The 11,988-nt window shown below is 35.0% G+C and overlaps 1 protein-coding gene across 1 annotated transcript; it reads left to right on the top strand.

The window, feature by feature from the left end:
• Nucleotides 1-1,119: 1,119 nt before the first annotated feature.
• Nucleotides 1,120-11,823, top strand: LOC114535137 (inhibitor of Bruton tyrosine kinase-like). The gene is made up of 32 exons (XM_028556519.1): nucleotides 1,120-1,686; nucleotides 1,776-1,872; nucleotides 1,958-2,091; nucleotides 2,181-2,291; nucleotides 2,365-2,450; nucleotides 2,526-2,610; nucleotides 2,713-2,830; nucleotides 2,913-2,953; nucleotides 3,039-3,172; nucleotides 3,250-3,361; nucleotides 3,546-3,657; nucleotides 3,741-3,966; nucleotides 4,053-4,146; nucleotides 4,234-4,552; nucleotides 4,639-4,828; nucleotides 4,903-4,962; nucleotides 5,105-5,187; nucleotides 5,316-5,353; nucleotides 8,805-8,904; nucleotides 8,992-9,041; nucleotides 9,113-9,164; nucleotides 9,246-9,363; nucleotides 9,473-9,533; nucleotides 9,611-9,784; nucleotides 9,901-10,167; nucleotides 10,374-10,405; nucleotides 10,508-10,603; nucleotides 10,750-10,878; nucleotides 10,991-11,140; nucleotides 11,238-11,342; nucleotides 11,443-11,473; nucleotides 11,680-11,823. Exons 1-32 carry the CDS (start codon nucleotides 1,378-1,380, stop codon nucleotides 11,797-11,799), a joined length of 3,834 nt encoding a protein of 1,277 aa, XP_028412320.1. The 5' UTR covers nucleotides 1,120-1,377; the 3' UTR covers nucleotides 11,800-11,823.
• Nucleotides 11,824-11,988: the final 165 nt, after the last annotated feature.

The following is an 11,988-nucleotide window of genomic DNA, read 5'->3' as shown; positions in this document are numbered from 1 at the left end:
AACGTTCTTCCTCTTGATTTCCTGCCATTTGCTCTGAAAGTTTAGAAAAATAAGACCGAATTCTGTCAAATTCTTGAAGAAGAATGATTACTATATGTCTGTATCAATATATAGAAGAATGATCTGAAACTCAGTTTCCTAAGGTAATGTATGTTTGTACAATTCTTTCATTCATAAAATCATCCAGATTAATCAAACAATGTTTTGAAATCATTTTAAAATGACTGCAGCTGTTAAATTTACGTATTTCCATGGCGATATATATTGAAAAGTGCAATCAATTTTGGAAATACTACAGGAAGAGATCAGTAAAACGAGACTTCCGCCTTACTACAGTGAAACCATACACCTCTGTTTGATACAACAAGCGCATTTGTAACATCTAAAATCTACATGAAACCTAACAACGTATATGATTTTTCTCCAGGCATTCAAGTTTTATAACAACACAAACAGATGCAGTGTATGTTAGTTGCTGCCTGCAGGGTTGCAAAATAGTTGACTACCTGGTGGGAAAGTCTATAGATGAAGTACTATGTATAATACTATTAACTTGATTATATATTGCAGATATGACATTAAACCAATACTCCAATACATACCAAAAAAGTGAAGTTCCGTTTGAAGTGTTAAGGTTGAATTTTGCAGCAGTATGCTAGGTTTAAATTGCTGTTGTATGCTATGTTTGAAACTCTATCTACGTGGCAACTATATCGAGTCATTCACTTCCTGGTAAGGTTGCTTTGTTTTCTGGGAATTTCGTATTCACCACAGCAGGTGTTTGCTTGGCAACGCTACTTGATTGGTGAGCATAAATTGTGGGACATGAACCGTGAAATTTGGATCAAATTTCATAGAGAAGATAAGAAGAGGGATTGTAGTATTAGCGGATTTCATGTGGCGCACGTGGCTTTCTCAATTAAATCAATATCGTATAGTGTGAGAAAATACAATATATTTGCATTTATAAAAACAAGTTATTTTTATAAATTTATCCTGACCTTTTTGGTGGGAAAGTTACGAAATTAACCATCATCAGGAAGGGAGTCTCATTGTGTGGAAATAATGAAGCTTCATCAGGGAAGAGTCTGGGCTCGACGATTGAATCTCACGTGACAAAAGGCGAGAGGTTTATTGAATGTGTTCATTTGTGCAATTGACGGTAATGTTTATCTCTATCCAGTTAAATCGCGCTCAGTGCTTTTAAAAAACCAGGAAAGCAATATGGCCGTCGAAGGGGTGAAATATTTTTTGCAAACATTACAATCAAATTTTTCACATTTCTCTGTCTTCTTTGCCGAGAAAAATGGTATAATTCGTCTAGCCTACACCTGATACTGTTGTTGTATCCTTCAATTATGGCATTTTTTTAATCTAATGGACTGCACAGCCAAATGTCGGCTGAACCGACATGCTGACGTGGTACTTTCGGCTGTGACTAGAGAAAGTCTTCAAAACTTCCAACAGTTTGCGAAGTATTTCTGTGGAAATGGCATAAAAACGCGAGATAGTTTTGGACGAAATGCGCTGCATATTGCAGCATCCTGTGGACGAAAGGACATTCTGAAGTGGCTCTTAGAAGATGGTTCTTTGGACGTTACAGAGAAAGATTTTGAATCAGGATGGACAGCGCTTCATAGATCTTGTTATTATGGGCATTTGTCGTGTGCTTTGCTGTTGCTTGAGGTATCACTTATAATTCACCTTTCCTTTTTTCCTTTTGACATAATAATTATTAATATTGCAATGTGGACAATGATGTTTTTTTAATTTAGTATGGTTCAAATATTTATGAAAAAGATTTTGAAGGTCTCTCTCCAATTGAGCTGTTGATGTTTGATTGTCCACGACTGTGTAGTCGTCAGTCAGGAGGTACTCTGGCATATTACGCTTCATTATGTTGTTAAGCTTACTGGCATATATAATTGTAACGTACAATTTTAAAACTTACCATTAGGCAAGCCTCAGCTTCATGTTTCCAGTTGGGGAAGAAACAGCAACTTCACATTGGGTCATGGTGATGACAAAGAAAGGCACACACCCGAAGTTGTTGATGTGTTTATGAGGATAATTAATATTAGTATTAAACAGGTGATTTACGGAAGATTTGCACAAATGTTGTAAGATATACCAACTGCAACCTACATTGGAGTGATGAATGAAATATTTTATGTTTTTAGGTTGTTATTTGTAAGTTTCATACAACGTTCCTTGCAGAAAATGGTAGTGTTTGGACATGTGGTCATGGTCTTGGTGGCCGACTAGGACATGCTGATGAAAAGACTATTTTGGTAAGCTTGTTTTATTTCACGTCCTTCCGGTAAAGCTGAAACTAACTCTATATCTATTCAATATGTTATGTAGGTTCCAACCAGAATTAAAGCCTTGAGTAGTCAAATTTGCACTAGTATTGCTGCTGGTCAAGACCACTCTGTTGTTTTATGTGAAAAGTAAACTCTAATCTTCTCTTTCATTTTATGTATTTAATGACTTCTTCATAAACTGAACATATTCCTTGTTTTTAGTGGTAATCTGTTTACATTTGGATTGAATAAATACCACCAGATGGGGCACCATCCTCCAGCATCCCAGTATCTTTCTCCAAAACAAGTATGATTCCTTCACTTCAAAACAACTCGCAGGAACAAATTGTTTAAGAAGAATTCAAGGTTATTTAAATGTAATATTTTAAATGTTCTTATGATTAATCAGGTGCAGTCAAAAGCTTTTAAAGGCAAGGAGTTTATTGGTGTAGCTGCTGGAACATTTCATACACTGGTGTATACCAAAAATGAAGTTTTTTCTTGGGGCTTGAACTCTGGGCAGTTAGGTACATTTTTAAGAGTAGACAAGTGATAAAATACCACAGTTAAATATTAACTGATATCTAACTTTTTTTAACTATTCTTTAGGTCATATAAAAGGTGATAAAACAAAAGTTAATCCTCAACAGGTATACATTTAAAATTCTCTTCTAGATTTCTTAACTAAATCATCAGATTGAAGGTTCATTTGTGATATTATGATACATTATCTAGATAAGCGGCTTGCATTTCAAAGATCCATCAATAATATCTGCTGTAAATTGTTGTGATACAGCAACTGTGTGTTTGACCAATCAGGGAGATGTTTATCTCATATATCAGTTTACAATGAGGAAGATCATTTCCAAGTAAGACTTGTTGTAATTTGCATGAGAATCATGAATTAAAATTTGAGAATATGTTGTTGACTTCAGGTATTTTATAGATTACCAAATATAAAAAAGGTTGTGGTGACTGGTGGATGTTTTAATGATGGGCTAATGAAAGACCTGAAGTGTTCTCCTCTAACTATTTATGGGCTGTACGGAGATGGATATGTAATTAGACATTTTCCTTTCAATATTATCATTATAATTTCATATAAACTAGAATGAGAAAGAGTGTTGAGTACTAATAATCACAACCTTTGCTTGTCTTGTGCTTACAACTATAATGTATTCATTAATTTACGTTATTTTAAAATGGTTTGCTATATTAAACTATGTTTTTTGTCTTCGCCAGGTTTTTCAATGGAGAGAAAGTGATAAAATGATCAGAGATTGTCACTGGACTGTGCAGAAACCATTAGTAATACAAGACATTGCATGTGGAAGAACACTGCATATTGTGACGGGTTTGTAATAGATTTTTGCTAAGCAATTGCGAAGTCTGTTTCTATCAAGCTACGATTAATTTTTCTATCTTCTATCGTTTCAGAATATGGCGAGGTTTACACGGAAGATGGAATGACTGGCTCAGTTAGAAAACCAACAAAGATTTCTAGCAGAAATAAGAATATTGTGAAAACTTGCCATGTTTTAAAACAAGATGAAATCATTGTGATTCCGTTAATACGCGTTCCTCACGCCCACAGGGCTGTGCAAATTATTTCTGATAAATCCTCGCAAAACTTTGCTATTTTGCAAATGAATCCTTCATATCAGTAAGTAAAGTTCGCTGACGAATTTCACGTTATTTGAACCTTCGCTACAAATAAAGACATTTCTTTTTTGTTGTGTTTTTTTTTAGATGTTCAACGCTTCCGAATATTTCTCCGCCAGAAATGAACAAACATTTGAAATCATTGTTTGAAAACAGTGAAAACTACAACGTGGAAATTAAGGTGACGAAATTAAAGCATTAGGATAGAAGCTTTAGCTTATGATTACGGGACAATTCGAGCCATGGATATATTTTCAAAAATTTTCAGGTTAAAGATAAAAGTATTCTCGCTCATCAAGTGATACTCGCTGAAGGAAGTGAAAAACTACGAACTTTAATAAACGATGCTAAACAAGAATCATCCGACAGTAAAGACAACCAGCAAACTTTGCTTATTTATCTGGATGAAGAAGATTTTGAGATTGTTCGTGAAATGATTGAGTTTCTCTATACCCGTTGCTGTGGTTTACAGCCTGCTCTTATCAGAGAAGACCTCGACGATGACTTGGCGGAAAAGGAACTTTTCCATCAATTTAATCAACTTGCGTTTAACCTACAAGATGTGGATTTTGACGTTCTTGATACAGGTAAATTGTTAACTCTGTGGAAGACTTTCGTTTAGTATTTGAACTGAAGTTTAGTGCAACTTTTCAATAAAAACGTTTTATTTTAGTATTCTCTGAATCTCGGGAAGTTACGAAAGGAACCAGTTCAACACGATTACGGAAAATCAGAAGAAATCACGAAAATAAACATGAATCAGGATATCCAGGAATTGAGCTAATTTCAGAGCAATTGTTTGCCAGGAGAAAAGAGTTTTCGCGAATTGCGAGAAAATATCAAGTCAATGGTCTTCAAACTCGGTTCGTCAAACTCATTAAAGCCGCTGCATGTACTTAATCTCTTGTCTTAGTCATTTACACTGTATTCATTGCAGGATCCAAGCTTCTTCCAACGATAAAAAAAAGAAACAGAAACGTTTTCACAGGAGCAATCTGTAAGTTATTATTTGTTGATCGATCACTTGTATAGTCTAGTTTGTGAAGATTCAGGGCAGTCATATGTAGCTATGTCAATAGTAATAATTTCCATTTTATCCTCTTGTTCTTGTGTTTAACATTCTGCTCTTGTCTGTTTAGTTACGAGTACAGTGATGTTGTCATTGAATCAGAAGACGAAGTGGAGTTTCCTTGTCACAAATGTATACTTGTTTCCCGTCTTGGTATGTTCTATAATTTTTTTACTATGATTGTGTACGTAGTAAAGTCATGTTTGACAGAAGCTTGAAGCCGAAGAACAAAACAAGGATTGCTACGTTGTTTAATTATTGTATTCTTCGTAATTATCTAGAATACTTCTCAGTCATGTTGACAACTGGTTGGATTGAGGTGAGTGATATTGTCCTTTTAGCTGTCCTTTTAGTTGTCCTTTAGTTGTCCTTTTAGTTGTCCTTTTAGTTGTCCTTTAGTTGTCCTTTAGTTGTCCTTTAGTTGTCCTTTAGTTGTCCTTTAGTTGTCCTTTTAGCTGTCCTTTAGTTGTCCTTTAGTTGTCCTTTAGTTGTCTTTTAGCTGTCCTTTAGTTGTCCTTTAGCTGTCCTTTAGCTGTCCTTTAGTTGTCCTTAGTTGTCCTTTAGTTGTCCTTTAGTTGTCCTTTAGTTGTCCTTTAGTTGTCCTTTAGTTGTCCTTTAGTTGTCCTTTAGTTGTCCTTTAGTTGTCCTTTAGCTGTCCTTAGTTGTCCGTAGTTGTCCTTTAGTTGTCCTTTAGTTGTCCTTTAGTTTCCTTTAGTTGTCCTTTAGTTGTCCTTTAGTTGTCCTTTAGTTGTCCTTTAGTTGTCCTTTAGTTGTCCTTTAGTTGTCCTTTAGCTGTCCTTTAGTTGTCCTTTAGTTGTCCTTTAGTTGTCCTTTAGTTGTCCTTTAGTTGTCCTTTAGTTGTCCTTTAGCTGTCCTTTAGTTGTCCTTTAGTTGTCCTTTAGTTGCCCTTTAGTTGTCCTTTAGCTGTCCTTTAGTTGTCCTTTAGTCGTCCTTTAGCTGTCCTTTAGTTGTCCTTTTAGTTGTCCTTTAGCTGTCCTTTAGTTGTCTTTTAGTTGTCCTTTAGTTGTCCTTTAGTTGTCTTTTAGTTGTCCTTTAGTTGTCCTTTAGTTGTCTTTAGTTGTCTTTAGTTGTCCTTTTAGTTGTCTTTTAGTTGTCTTTTAGTTGTCTTTTAGTTGTCCTTTAGTTGTCCTTTAGTTGTCCTTTAGTTGTCCTTTAGTTGTCCTTTAGCTGTCCTTTAGTTGTCCTTTAGCTGTCCTTTAGTTGTCCTTTAGTTGTCCTTTAGCTGTCCTTTAGTTGTCCTTTAGTTGTCCTTTTAGTTGTCCTTTAGTTGTCCTTTAGTTGTCCTTTAGCTGTCCTTTAGTTGTCCTTTTAGTTGTCCTTTAGTTGTCCTTTAGCTGTCCTTTAGTTGTCCTTTAGCTGTCCTTTAGTTGTCCTTTAGTTGTCCTTTAGCTGTCCTTTAGTTGTCCTTTAGCTGTCCTTTAGCTGTCCTTTAGTTGTCCTTTAGTTGTCCTTTAGCTGTCCTTTAGTTGTCCTTTAGTTGTCCTTTAGTTGTCCTTTAGTTGTCCTTTAGTTGTCCTTTAGCTGTCCTTTAGTTGTCCTTTTAGTTGTCCTTTAGTTGTCCTTTAGTTGTCCTTTAGTTGTCCTTTAGCTGTCCTTTAGTTGTCTTTTAGTTGTCCTTTAGTTGTCTTTTAGTTGTCCTTTAGTTGTCCTTTAGTTGTCTTTTAGTTGTCTTTTAGTTGTCTTTTAGTTGTCTTTTAGTTGTCTTTTAGTTGTCTTTTAGTTGTCCTTTAGTTGTCCTTTAGTTGTCCTTTAGTTGTCCTTTAGTTGTCCTTTAGTTGTCCTTTAGCTGTCCTTTAGTTGTCCTTTAGCTGTCCTTTAGTTGTCCTTTAGTTGTCCTTTAGTTGTCCTTTAGCTGTCCTTTAGTTGTCCTTTAGCTGTCCTTTAGTTGTCCTTTAGTTGTCCTTTTAGTTGTCCTTTAGTTGTCCTTTAGTTGTCCTTTAGCTGTCCTTTAGTTGTCCTTTAGTTGTCCTTTAGTTGTCCTTTAGCTGTCCTTTAGTTGTCCTTTAGTTGTCCTTTTAGTTGTCCTTTAGTTGTCCTTTAGTTGTCCTTTAGCTGTCCTTTAGTTGTCCTTTTAGTTGTCCTTTATGTCCTTTAGCTGTCCTTTAGTTGTCCTTTAGCTGTCCTTTAGTTGTCCTTTTAGTTGTCCTTTAGCTGTCCTTTAGTTGTCTTTTAGTTGTCCTTTAGTTGTCCTTTAGTTGTCTTTTAGTTGTCCTTTAGTTGTCCTTTAGTTGTCTTTAGTTGTCCTTTAGTTGTCCTTTAGTTGTCCTTTAGTTGTCCTTTAGTTGTCCTTTAGTTGTCCTTTAGTTGTCCTTTAGCTGTCCTTTAGTTGTCCTTTAGTTGTCCTTTAGTTGTCCTTTAGTTGTCCTTTAGTTGTCCTTTAGTTGTCCTTTAGTTGTCCTTTAGCTGTCCTTTAGTTGTCCTTTTAGTTGTCCTTTAGTTGTCCTTTAGTTGTCTTTTAGTTGTCCTTTAGCTGTCTTTTAGTTGTCTTTTAGTTGTCTTTTAGTTGTCCTTTAGCTGTCTTTTAGTTGTCTTTTAGTTGTCTTTTAGTTGTCTTTTAGTTTTCCTTTAGTTGTCCTTTAGTTGTCCTTTAGTTGTCCTTTAGTTGTCCTTTAGTTGTCCTTTAGTTGTCCTTTAGTTGTCTTTTAGTTGTCCTTTATCTGTCTTTTAGTTGTCTTTTAGTTGTCTTTAGTTGTCTTTAGTTGTCCTTTAGTTGTCCTTTAGTTGTCCTTTAGTTGTCCTTTAGTTGTCCTTTAGTTGTCCTTTAGTTGTCCTTTAGTTGTCCTTTAGTTGTCCTTTAGTTGTCCTTTAGTTGTCCTTTAGTTGTCCTTTAGTTGTCCTTTAGTTGTCCTTTAGTTGTCCTTTAGTTGTCCTTTAGTTGTCCTTTAGTTGTCCTTTAGTTGTCCTTTAGCTGTCCTTTAGTTGTCCTTTAGTTGTCCTTTAGTTGTCCTTTAGTTGTCCTTTAGTTGTCCTTTAGCTGTCCTTTAGTTGTCCTTTTAGTTGTCCTTTAGTTGTCCTTTAGTTGTCCTTTTAGTTGTCCTTTAGCTGTCCTTTAGTTGTCTTTTAGTTGTCCTTTAGTTGTCCTTTAGTTGTCTTTTAGTTGTCCTTTAGTTGTCCTTTAGTTGTCTTTTAGTTGTCTTTTAGTTGTCTTTTAGTTGTCTTTTAGTTGTCTTTTAGTTGTCCTTTAGTTGTCCTTTAGTTGTCCTTTAGTTGTCCTTTAGTTGTCCTTTAGTTGTCCTTTAGCTGTCCTTTAGTTGTCCTTTAGCTGTCCTTTAGTTGTCCTTTAGTTGTCCTTTAGTTGTCCTTTAGCTGTCCTTTAGTTGTCCTTTAGCTGTCCTTTAGTTGTCCTTTAGCTGTCCTTTAGTTGTCCTTTAGTTGTCCTTTAGTTGTCCTTTAGCTGTCCTTTAGTTGTCCTTTAGTTGTCCTTTAGTTGTCCTTTAGTTGTCTTTTAGTTGTCCTTTAGTTGTCCTTTAGCTGTCCTTTTAGTTAGCCTTTAGTTGTCTTTTAGTTGTCCTTTAGCTGTCTTTTAGTTGTCTTTTTGTTGTCTTTTAGTTGTCTTTTAGTTGTCTTTTAGTTGTCCTTTAGTTGTCCTTTAGTTGTCCTTTAGTTGTCCTTTAGTTGTCCTTTTAGTTGTCCTTTAGGTGTCCTTTAGTCCCACGACTGCATCAGGAAACATTTGGTGACTACATTCATAATAATTGTTATTGTCGTAAATTGATAGAAGTAATTAATAGGAACATATTTTCTTTCAGTCCTCAGGTGATTTTGTTTTCTTGAAAATGCCGATACAATCAAAGTTTCTCGAAGTTATTATCGAGTTTCTTTATACAGACGACGCCCCGACAGTCTATGGTATATTCACTTTTCGAGTATAAATTTTTTGTTCTTCTACGATTTATTTAACTAACCAGGATCTACCATATTTTTGCTTTTTTTCAGGAAGCAATGATTTAGAGTTTCTTGGAAATATCTTGATTATTTCTGATCAGGTAGAAGTTCTTACCAAACTATGCCCAAATTCTATATTCTATACGATTATCTTAGACATTTTTTCTTTCAGCTTTTGATTATCAGACTAAAGGAAATATGTGAAGCAACACTGGCTAAATTAGGTTGGTTTTACTAAGATTTTTACTACAAGTATTTCTCATGTGTCTGTCTGTGTTAAAAAAATCTGTTTTTCACTTTCCTAGTTACGTTGAAGAATGCTGTTGAAATATTAGAGTTTTCGTGCTTGTACAACGCAGAGCAACTTAAGTTGTCTTGTCTTGAGTTCATATGCATGAACATCAGCTGTCTATTTGAAGCAAGGTAAGGAATTATCGCTTTTTTCCATCATCGAGTTATATCAAGTTGTTACTAAATGTATCTTCTTTGTGCTGGTGTCAAAATAATCTGATAACAACTTTGTCTATCGCAGAAGTCTGGAATTGTTGAGTGAAGAAATAATTGATGAAGTTTCAAATCTCTATCGACAATGGGTACGTCTTTTTTAACCAAACTCGTCATTTTTTATTCAGAATGGAGGTTTCAGATAAAATATTTTATTTTTGTGCAGACTCCTCGTGTGTCTTGGAGATTAATTACCCCAGATGATATTCATCTCTCGGTTCCATGGCCCCAGCCAGAATCTCCGAGCAAACGTAAGATCTCTCGTTCCCAGCGAAGATCGAGAAGCAGCGAGAGTGACGTAATCGACGAATGCGCAGTAAAGGGGAATGAATCTGAAACCGTAAGTTTTTGTAAAGTCTTGAGCTGCTGGTTTAATATTTTTAAGTTTAATCTGTTTAAAATTTGTGTATGTGTAAATGTTTCATCTGTTCTTTTTATTCTGTTCTTTTTATTCAGAGTAAACTTCCAGATGAGAAGGTCGAAATGGATGAAAAATTACCAGAAGATGGACAGAAAGATGAGAGCGCTGTCGTTTTAGAAAACACATCAAAACATATAAAATCATCTTCAGATATTATGACGAGCGAGGGGGATAAACCTGACAGAACTACCGCTGGATTGTGGTACCACAAACTTAAAGACGACTGTTCCAAAATGATCATGCCTTCGATTAGTTCAAAAAAGGATTTTAAAGAATCTCTTTCATCGAGAGCTCAGAAGAACGTAAGTGTTTAACTATAATTGGTAGTAGAGTTAAGTTCCGTATAGGAATGAATAAATCATCTTTAGTCATACTAAAATATTTTCATATACTGATGAAACATTCATTCAATGGTTAACTCATGGTTAATTAATGTTTCCGTCCAACAACTTAGCCGACTTATGTTTGTGTCGTTTTAATCAATATTTTTGTATTTTCTCACGGACAGCCAACTGAAAAGATGCCCTGGGGAAATTCGAGGTAGTCTTATAATAAACAAATCTTTTTCCGTGCTCATTTTATGATATAAGCCTGGTACTTGTCTTTTAAAACGTTTTATACGTTTATCGTTTCCGTATATAGCGTTAGTCCAAAATCATCCAACTTACGAACAATAATGGAACAGGAGAAATCCAAAAGTAAAATAAACTTTGACAAGTCTCGGAAAGATGGAAAAAGGTAAATATTAAACAAATGTTTGCGAGAAATGATTTCTTGACTAAACAACTTTGTTCATCTTATTCAGTTATCCACTCAATATCCAGTAGAATTTCATTTTGTTCTGATCTAGAAAATTAATTTGTAAATTTTATATTTCAATCAAGTCCTGGCAAAGCTAAGTTATCTCAGAAAGAACGCAAGAAAATGCGGAAATCTACAGAAGACGACTCGACAGTTAACGAGGCAGAAGACGATGATAATGAAGTTATTTCAACCTCACCAGTCAATCCATGGTATGCTCAATACTTGAGTTCTCTAAATTTTCTCAATTCTTAATTTTTTGTTTCCATTGCAAATAGTGAGATTATTAAATGTCAACTATTATATTTTGTTGTTGTTTTTTAGGAATACTTTGGCCTCTCACTCAAATGTTTCATTTAGACAACTTCTGAAAGAAGAGGAACGTCTAAAGACAAGTGCTGCTGTTGCCTGTGGTTCCCGGAATAATGGAAAAATAGCGAAGCGTGTGGCTGAGGAGAAATCGTGCACGAGAAAGTGAGTCGTTTGATTTGTGATATTTTGAAACGAATTTTTATGTGAAACATGTTTTCGGCTGTATTTTACAACCTCCTAATATTTTCTCTTATTTCAGTGCATGGCAGCATAATAATGTAGCTTGTTCTCCTCCAAGTCATTCCTACGTAAAGTTTGACAAAATTCAAGAAATACAGGAACAAGAAACTGCTAATCGCGAATGGTACGATGCTGCTTTGATGATAATGCTTCTCTTTTCAGGAAATGTGTTGAATTATATCAACTCGGTCTTCGTTATTAAACATGTTGACTTTTCCATTTAGGGATATGAAGAAACCTTTATCATTGATTCAGGTAAAATTCTAACCTTTAATTTGAGTGGTCAATTATGGCTGGTATGCAGTCCCTCTTAAAAACATCATGCATTACTCACCGATTAATTTTCAGAATTTTTTCCAGTTGTCAAGGCGCAATCAATCCTTGAACACACTGCACCAAGCTGTATTCAATATTTTGTCAGAGCTCATGTTTTGTTGTGATTGATATTTCATGTTTTATAGATCGAAGATAAAGCAATGGCACAGCTGTTAGAATATTACGGAGGTCGTTACAATCCTTGCGAGTATATTGTCGTTAAACGGGAAACCCGAAAAACGAGCAAACCTGATTGGGTGAAATAAACATAATTATAGTTTATAATATGATCACTTTTGAAATGAACAGAGTTGTGATCAGATGCCATCGATAGAGAATTGAAATTGAGAGTTTTGTAAAAAGAATTTTAGTAATGATATTTTTAACCACCGTGTATTCCAGAGAGTTTATGTAATAGAATATTATATGTTTATGTGGTGTCGTCCATAAGGATC

The sequence above is a fragment of the Dendronephthya gigantea genome, unplaced genomic scaffold (genome assembly GCF_004324835.1).
Source record: "Dendronephthya gigantea isolate DGI-Jeju-01 unplaced genomic scaffold, DenGig_1.0 000002F, whole genome shotgun sequence".
Lineage (NCBI taxonomy): Eukaryota > Metazoa > Cnidaria > Anthozoa > Malacalcyonacea > Nephtheidae > Dendronephthya > Dendronephthya gigantea.
This window is presented reverse-complemented; position numbering and strand designations above follow the sequence as displayed.

Bases quoted from the DNA above. Each gene is read 5' to 3' on its own strand.
- LOC114535137 (XM_028556519.1), top strand. From the start codon at position 1,378: ATGGACTGCACAGCCAAATGTCGGCTGAACCGACATGCTGACGTGGTA. The intron at 3,362-3,545 runs GTAATTAGACAT...TGTCTTCGCCAG, and splicing joins GGCTGTACGGAGATGGATAT to GTTTTTCAATGGAGAGAAAG. The intron at 10,168-10,373 runs GTAAGTGTTTAA...TCTCACGGACAG, and splicing joins CATCGAGAGCTCAGAAGAAC to CCAACTGAAAAGATGCCCTG.